This window comes from Peromyscus leucopus, chromosome 2 (genome assembly GCF_004664715.2).
Source record: "Peromyscus leucopus breed LL Stock chromosome 2, UCI_PerLeu_2.1, whole genome shotgun sequence".
In the NCBI taxonomy this organism is placed as follows: Eukaryota; Metazoa; Chordata; class Mammalia; order Rodentia; family Cricetidae; genus Peromyscus; species Peromyscus leucopus.
The window spans coordinates 105,966,092-105,975,069 of NC_051064.1; the positions used below are offsets into that span (position 1 = coordinate 105,966,092).

Here is an 8,978-nt window from a genome sequence, read left to right on the forward strand (position 1 = left end):
AGGTATCGGCCAACTATGAACCCAAATCCATGTAGCCCTAGAAAGAGGCAGAACGTCTGTTTGGTTATTAACGTCCATAAAAGCAAGCAGCTTTTAGTGAACCTTCCTCTTTGGTTTTCCACCAAGACCTCACCTTACATAGACTGTCCTTGTGGCAGAGAAGAGCCCTTCAGGAAGCATGTGTCCATCCTGTGTCAGAGCCCATATAGATGTCTTTTTTCCTCTACTGCTTCTCATAGGTTGAAAAGGATGTAGGCATGCTGAAAATGTTAAAGTACCATTCTATTGTTTTTCAATAGACTGTGTTTCAACCAGTCACTCATATTACTCAAGGGTGCTTTTACTCACCATCATTTTGTAACTGAAGAATATACTGCTTTTCTAGGCTGTCCAGTTTTGCACAGTTAATCTCAAATGCCATTTCAAGGTTATGTGCAAAGTGATGCTGCCGACTGCCATCTTGCAATAATGCTCTTCTTTTGAAGGCGTAGGCTCCCTGCTGGCAAGATTTCAGTTATCCGAAGGCCCAAGCAAACCTTCCCCGTTGGTTGTGCAGTTCACCAGTGAAGGAAGCACACTCTCTGGCTGTGACATTGAGCTGGTTGGAGCAGGGTACCGGTTTTCACTCATCAAGAAGAGGTTTGCTGCAGGTGAGTGGGTAGCTTCCGTTTCATTGGCAGAGGTGAGGTTGCTACCCCTCCTCAGGCAGGAACCAAGTGTGGTTTCTCATCTTCTGCTTCCTTGTTCCTATCCCCACATCCCATTAGAAAGCAAACGGTTGTCTGAACGAAGTACACATGAACTGGCAACCCCCATGGGAAGGCTCTGGCTGTGTATGCTGGGCCTGTCTCTTGTGTTGAGCTGAGCCGTCATCCCCACATGGCTCATCTGTATTTTGGAATCAGTGGGATGCGTCCTGCTGCTGTGTTGCCAAACAAGATTGATACACTTGGGTTGGACTTTCTCTCCTACCTGAAAATGTATTAAAAAACAAACAAAAAACAGGAGAAAGAACATAAAAATGTGTGACATGCCTAAGGCATAGCAGCATTAGCTTCCTTGGAAGGTTTTTGTTCAACAACTGGGCTTCCTGAATTGTAGAATTGTCAGGCTCCCAGAAGTCCACTTAGAGGTGGAAAGAGAGAACCAACTTGGAACAGCTGTCCTCTGACCTCCACATGCTACTTCACTCCTCTCTCTCTCTCTCTCTCTCTCTCTCTCTCTCTCTCTCTCTCTCTCTCTCTCACACACACACACACACACACACACACACACACACACACACACATACATCATGTATACATACATAGACAATGATATATTTAAAAAACAAGAATATATGTAGTTTTGAGTCGGTGAGATGGATCAGTGGATAAAGGTACTTGTCACCAAGCCTGATGACCTGAATTTGACTCCTTGGAACCAGATGATGGAAGAAGCAAACAACTCCTACAAGTTGTCTCTAACTCCCACACACCTGCCAAGGTTCAGATACTCACATACGTACTCTCACTCTCAGAGAGAGAGAGAGAGAGAGAGAGAGAGAGAGAGAGAGGAGGAGGAGGAGGAGGAGGAGGAGGAGGAGGAGGAGGAGGAGGAGGAGGAGGAGAAGAAGAAGAAGAAGAAGAAGAAGAAGAAGAAGAAGAAGAAGAAGAAGAAGAAGAAGAAGAAGAAGAAGAAGAAGAAGAAAGAAGAAAGAAGAAGAAGGAAATATCTATATAAACTGTTTGCCCAAGAATTTAGTGTGGCACAAACAACAGCTTTTCTGGAGAGCCAGGGCCTTCCTGATGATTGCCCTTGTCAGTGGCTTACTGGGGTAAACCCAGAGCCTTACACATAAGCAAGCATGTCACCACCTCCCCCTTCCTCTTCCCCTGAGTCCTGGTTTCTACACCTGCTGTTCTGATGTAATTATTAATTATATCCCTTTCACTCTCAAACGAACTAAGTTAGAAATAAATATGGACAGCTTCCCATATTCAGGGACAAATCCCTGACCCACCTAGGCAGGATCCAGAAGGCTCTGCAAACTGTTTGTCTACAGAAGGAGAAATGGTGACCATGGATGTGGGAAACTTAGAAACCTGAAAACCTCACCACTTCATAGGAATACAGCACCCCAAATACACAGTGTTTTGTTTGTTTGTTTGTTTTTTGTTTTTTTTTGTTGTTGTTTTGTTTTTTGTTTTGGGGTTTTTTTGGTTTTTCGAGACAGAGTTTCTCTGTGTAGCTTTGCGCCTTTCCTGGGACTCACTTGGTAGCCCAGGCTGGCCTCGAACTCACAGAGATCCACCTGGCTCTGCCTCCCGAGTGCTGGGATTAAAGGCGTGCGCCACCACCGCCCGGCTCCAAATACACAGTGTTTGGTTCCAAGGGGTAGTACAGGAGAAACAGGTCATCATACCATTGAGCTTATGGATAATGTTTTGATCTGTGGTTTTGTTTTGCAGGGAAATACTTGGCAGATAACTAATAAAATCTCATGCAAGGATTTGGAAGATCCATGTCCTGAAGAACTGTTGTATGAGAGACGGGTTTTCATCTGGTTTGATGAAAACAAACCAATATCTATACTTGGGGTCTACCAACTGGAAGGTCCTGGCTTCCAGCAGGGATTTTCCCCCACACAGTACTATGATGATCAGTTCTACAGTATTTACTTCTAGGTGTAATATTGTTAATGGTTTTCAAATGTAATTATTGTATTTGTAAACTGTTCCTTCATTCCAGTAAGGCACTTAGACACTTGAGTTTTAGTATTTTTCATTCCTGAAACGGATGTAATTTAAATTGTGGTATGTAAATTTAATAGTAGTACTGTTGAATGGCACAATGCTTACAGAGATAGAGTGCATTTTGTCAATATATAAAGTTTAAATATAATGTTGATAGTTATCATAAAGGGGGTGCCGCACATCAAGAACCTTAAATGGAACCAGAAGAAGAAAAAAAAAAAAAAAAAACTTACTTTTCTTCACTCCTGACTATGTTTTCCTCTAGTGCTAAAGGAAACTTCTAGCTTCAGTTTAGTGGGTTAAATTCAGAAACTATTTCAGGAAAAAAAAAATTCTAAAGTTACTGCATATTCAAAGAGAAGCATTAATTACCACTTTTTAAAAAGCTTTTTTTTCAAACTGCAAATTTCATAAAAATGCAAACTGTGTAAACAGGGCCTCTTATTTTTATAACTTGTGTAAAAAGGGAAAAGCAATTCATATTTAAAGTTTAAGTAGATTAAATTATATCCAGGAGTGCGGAGGATGTTGAAATTTCACCTGCCCCATGCCCATCTCTGCAGTTTAGGAAATGTGGAGATTGCTAAATCATCAGATCAAAGCCAACATGATTTTTAAAGTTTCAAGATTTCCTGTGGTTAAGCCAGCTAACACTTTTGCACAAATTGCTCAGATCAGAGGGGCCTGTCTCATCTAGCAGCCAGGAGTACCCCATTTTTTTTCTTTACTCACAAGATTCAAAACACTGAGAGTAAGGACCTTAGAGGAAAAATAAAATAATTCCCTGTTTCAATCCAAAAGGAGAATTTTAAATTTATCATTTACATCTTTGGGGAAGGAAAAAAGAAGCTTTATAAATGAAATTCTATCCACCTTGTTGTTCTATGTATATTTTTTGAGTGATTTTAAGATTCATTGCATAAAACTATGAATCTTTACTGTTCTTGGGGAATGGAAAGCAGAGTCAGAGCTGTGGCCTTGAAGCTCAGTAAATGCCGCAATTCTGGGGCGAGGGTGGGGGCAGGGGTGTGCCCCACAGGACGGGAATCGGAACATTGTCATGTGAGGTCTAAAGATTAAGTCTTCCAGGAAGCCACACATTATTTTCAACAGAGAACACCTCCTGTTCCAGGCTCTCCTATTAAAGAACTCCGACTGAAGTGGGGTACGTAGTGTCCGCTGCTGAATTTCATTTTGTATTCACTCATGTTTGACAAAGATCTTCGGCTCCTTTAAATTCCAGAATCAAATTAAATTTTTTTTAAGTCTTACTTCAACAATGAGATTTCAATTGGCAGCTCTTTCTGGCAAGCTTTGTAGATTAATCAATGTTCTCTTCAATCAATGCTTGCTACCAAAAGAATGTCCAAGATGATCCGTTCTACCTGGGAATAATTCATACTATTTAAAACAGGCTCTTGCCTAGTTCCCCAAAGCAGCCTAGCTTTGAAGGTTCTTTTGAACAAACTAATTTGTTCACAGTAAGTTTGGTTTTAAAACCAAAATAAAGAAATAAAATGTAAAACTTAAGTCTAATGGAACATGGGGAAATGAAAACTTAAGCCAATGAAGAGTAAGAAGCAGAAAAACTAAATTTATCTAGAATGTGATTATAAAATGTTTTTAAGTAGTCAATTCATGGAAAAATATTGAATATTAACACAAAAGCATATTAAAAATGTGTAAATATTACTGTTTCTCACGTCTTTCTCTTTATATCTTATTTTATATAGCTTTAGAATGAATTGGTCATTAAATACACGTGTTTCTTTCCAAAGAACAATTTTATTATTGATATTGCAAAAATGTAATTAAAGATAGAGATTTGATTAGTCTCTAACAGTATTCAAATGTTTCCAGGAATCAAATTCAGAACTATGAAGAAATCCTGTAATCCCTTAATTGACTTTTGTGAAATGAAATGGCAGTTGGCAATCTCAAAATTAAGACTCAATAATGAGAGCTTCCGTGGGGAATGGGTGGTTCCTTCTGGTTCAGAAACTGGGTCAAATAGCATATGCCCATATCAGGGACGGAGATGCCGGTGTTCTGTTTGGTTTTAATCCTGTAGGCTTTCATCTCCTGTTAGAGCTGCATCTGCAGCACTGTGGGATAAGAACTCATGTCCTGAGATGTGATCCTAATCAAGGCAAGGTTTCAGTTATCAGTGTTTGTCAAGTAAGGTTCCCTTTTGTCCAAACAAAATGGGTTAGCGCATAGCCAGATGGTTTGCAGGACAGTGAGCTAAATTAAAACAAAGTTCTGATTAGCCAGAGAGCTGTTTCCTAAACACTCTGATCTTTAAAGCTGATAGAAAGTGTAAATGTTTTATTTTGGCAACATGGAAAGTATGTTTTTCTCTTCAAATAAATCCCATATTTTTTATGAAATTAAAAAAAATAAATTCTTGTTTAAATTACTCTGAATTTTATCATAACTGGACCTTGCAATTACTAATTTAAAACTATGTGATGCACCTTCCGCTAAAATGATAATTCCCTGTATGATATTTAGGACACAGTTTACCTCTAAAGGAAGACTGTCCATGTGCAAAGGGTTTTGAGTGACTGGAAAGTAAAAGGGCAGATATGAGTGCTTTTTTACTGTTTTATAAACTTCTTCTTGCTCCCAGTCGGCAAAGGGTCAGAGCCGCCTAGTGAAGCACACTTCCGCTTTGAATTCTTCCTTTGGAGGAAGCTGACCTACCTTTGTTACTCCACAGCTGCCTGCTGTGTGAACTCATATGAGTCCCCGCCCTCCTCTCACTTTTAAGGTGAAAGTGAGTCCATGTGTAGCTTTCAAGCTTTACTTAATGGGACTTTTATTTCCCTAATAAAATTGTGCCTGGAATCCTATAAAGCAGAATGTGGCCAAGCACTGAGGGGCTCCTCTGGAAGCTGAAACATAGCTTCAGGCTATGTAAAGGACTCCAAAGTACCTTCTGACTCTGGAGACTGACAGTGCTACTTGTCCCACATACACCAGCTTTCGAGACTTTAAGAACATGTGTATTCACAGTGGTTAGTTGCCACACAATAAAAATAGCTGTACAGCGAGTGCTCCCCAGCTGTCAGCCACTGCAGATACCGCTTCATTCAACCTCTATTTAAAATAAGAAAATGGTAAAAAATACTTTTTAGTCCTTGTTTTCCCAATGATGGTATTGAGGCTTAGGCTGATTAATTTCCCCAAACAGACACACAGGACCCAAAGGACCCCAATTATCCCCAACAGAATGGGTACCTTGCTGTTGCATTTGGTTCGTTTTTGGGAAAATTATCAAACTGAATGTCAAGATAAAAAAGGCACTGTGAAAAGTTTGCATTCGCAGGATTATAGATGGGCCTCATAAGATGTTACTTTAAAAGAACCAATGTCTCTCAAAGGATGACCTTTGGGACCCTTTGTTTCCAAACAGTAGTAGAGTAGCAATTTAAATTGGGGTGCCTTTATAGTCTCAGAACCTAGACAGACTGCACATGGGTACCAGCAAGTCTTTATAAATCTCTAGGGATAGAACTTGAGGATATGTTTATTGATAAGCATCCAAAATCTGAGCATCATGGCTCTGATAGATCTCTAGGGCCCTTTTTACTGCTCACATTATAGCAGACTTGAGTATTAATTTCAAAGGTAAATGCAGTTTTTTCTAGTGTTCCCCCCCCAATTCATTCTAATAGCTGCAAGGGACACTCAGACCACTGTCTTGAAAACTGACTTTATTTCATAGACTCTTGGCTTTATAAGCATAGATTAGCCTCATTCCAGAAAAAAAAAATTACCAATTTTTGCTATGTTTTACTTTTTCTCAAAGCAATCACAAGTTGTAAATGAATGTTGAATGTTGAATGATAAAATATGCAAATATCCACTAGAGAGGTAGGGGTGTGTGTGTGTGTGTGTGTGTGTGTGTGTGTGTGTGTGTGTGTGTATTATAGCTTTCTCTTCCCCCAAAGAGGAAGAATTTTGAAAAATCACAGTCAGCCAAAATGTATACATTTTGTCATGTGACTTTTTCTGTTCAGCAGCTTCTAACACCAGAAGGCAAGATTTTTGGTAATATCAAAGTGGGCCCAGAATATAGCTTAGAAACTTAATACAAGGAAATGTGATGTTCTCGTGAAGCCCCCAAGATGTTCTCACGAACCAATGAGTCAAATTGTTGGTATAAATAAATAAATCAGGCCAAATGACTCCAATTAAAGAGACTCTTCCGATGCCCCCCTCCACCACACTCACTAGACGCATTTCTCTCTTGAGTTTCTCTGGACTTTCCCAATCCTTTCCCTTTCTGTGTTGTGTTGGTTTCGTTCATTCATCTGGCCAATGATGGAGAAAGCCATTCCCTCACTTAGGAGTTAAATATGGCTTCTCTCATGCTTCCTGTTCATCCATATGATGATGAGGATTAGTGAGACAGGAGTGCGCCAATTACACCTCCAAATATTAAAAAGAAAACAAAAGCACAGGCCTGTTTCACCTGTCACTGCTCTGGGGCTGTGTTATCTTCTGCAAGCAGAACTGCATTGTTAGGATCCAACTGAAACGAAATTCCTTCTTGAAGGACTGTCGTCAGGTTTGGGGGTCAGTTGAGATGATGAGTGAGGCTGACATCTTTGGTTGGTCCCATGCTTAGTTTCTGCTTCCTGTGCTTAAGCAGGCAGTGCTGCACAAAACAGACAGCTTGTTGACCTGTGTCGTGGGTATAATAATTTATTCTCCAGATTTACCTTCTGATTTTCCTGCCTTTATTCCTTGAGCACATTGTCTGTGCTAAATACATCTTTAGCCTCATAAGAAAAAAGAGGTTTCAGTGCCAAGCCAGTACAGATTAAAGTGACCTTTAGTGCCGTTTTACAGAAAGAGAAGTACAGTGTAGCTGAACTGCGTTCACCGGTGTTTTCCAGATCATGTGGACTTTACTAGCACAAGCAAGCATTCATTGTGTCCTGAAACACATGGTCCTATCCCACAATTGTCCCTCTCCAGAGACGGGCAATGACTGTCACAGTCTTCGTAAAACTTAGACTGTCACTGAACTGGGAAAGGGGTATTTTTATATATAAGAATCCCTTGAAAAACTCCAGGAAACTTCCCTTTTAATTCTAATTCACAGCTCCATGGAAGGATGTGTAAATCAAATAATACAAGAAGGAAAGTTAGGCTAAGATTGTAGCTTTAAGGGAATTTTGATCATTGGAAGTGAATCTGTGCTCACTAGTATCTTTTAGTGAATTTTAACTTTCTTGTCTAAAGAACTCTTGACCCAACATGGAAGTATTTTTAATTTTTTAAGATCTGCACCTGTGATCAACACTTCAGGGCCCTCTTTGTTGAAGAGGTTCCAAATTCTTGAAGTAATTAGTACTAGTGAAGAATCTTCAGTTATATTTGACTAAACAACTTCAAGAAACTAAATCCTGTTTGGGCAATGTTGATAGTATTTTTACATAAATTTTGGAAGTCTATGAAAATATTTTGGTTAAGGCCAAGGCAATGCACTATTCTCTCGGCATGGACAGAGGGCTAACCCTGAGTATTGGGTTTTGTTTTGTCTTTTGCTTTTTTGAAAATCATTTTCTTACATAAAATATAAAATATCAATCAAATCAAATATAAAATGTTCCCTTTGTTTAAAAGTGTTTGTACCAGACAGAAATGACACATTTTCTAAATGTAACTCAACTGTTAGTCCATTCAGATCTGTGAATTATGAGCAGATAGACACAGCTCTCCATAAGTTTCCTGCTTCACAGACTGAGCATATCATGTGTCTATTAATGCCATCTGACTCACTGAGTTTCCATTACCTTATTGACATCATTTCTGGCAAAATGAATGTTGAATGTCATTTATTCATCATCACCTTAAGCTATTTAAAAATAATATACCAAATGACTATCTCAGAAGATCCCAAACCTGGTGTTCCTATCATGACAGTTCTTAAAGCTGCATTGATTCCAAGAGTCGGTGTTTAATTACTGCTTTTTTTAGATGAATGTGCACAAAAAAGATCAGTGCCTCTCCCTATATCTCTCTCTCTCCTCATCCTGCTGCATCCCTCTCCCACCCACCCCACCCCACACTGCCCCTTATCTCAGTCAAAGGCAACTTATTTTGGAAGCCAGTAGGAGCTATAATGGTGACCCTTTGGTCTTACCTCCCAGCAGAGCTACACTGCATGCCAAGCAGGAATTGCTAGGGCTAATCTTAGGCTGCTTGAACACTGTTATGTTCCAAGTG

At 39.6% G+C, this 8,978-nt stretch overlaps 1 protein-coding gene across 28 annotated transcripts in view; it reads left to right on the top strand.

Annotated features, from left to right (window-relative positions):
- The window catches only part of Sgip1 (SH3GL interacting endocytic adaptor 1), a 193,617-nt gene extending 188,939 nt beyond the window's left edge, over positions 1-4,678 (top strand). For all 28 annotated transcript variants that reach the window (XM_028887492.2, XM_028887538.2, XM_028887595.2 and 25 more), the window contains 2 exons: positions 486-650; positions 2,451-4,678. In XM_028887492.2, the coding sequence (XP_028743325.1) occupies positions 486-650; positions 2,451-2,473 (188 nt within the window). In that variant the 3' untranslated portion in view covers positions 2,474-4,678. The remainder of the gene's footprint in view (positions 1-485; positions 651-2,450) is intronic.
- Positions 4,679-8,978: the final 4,300 nt, after the last annotated feature.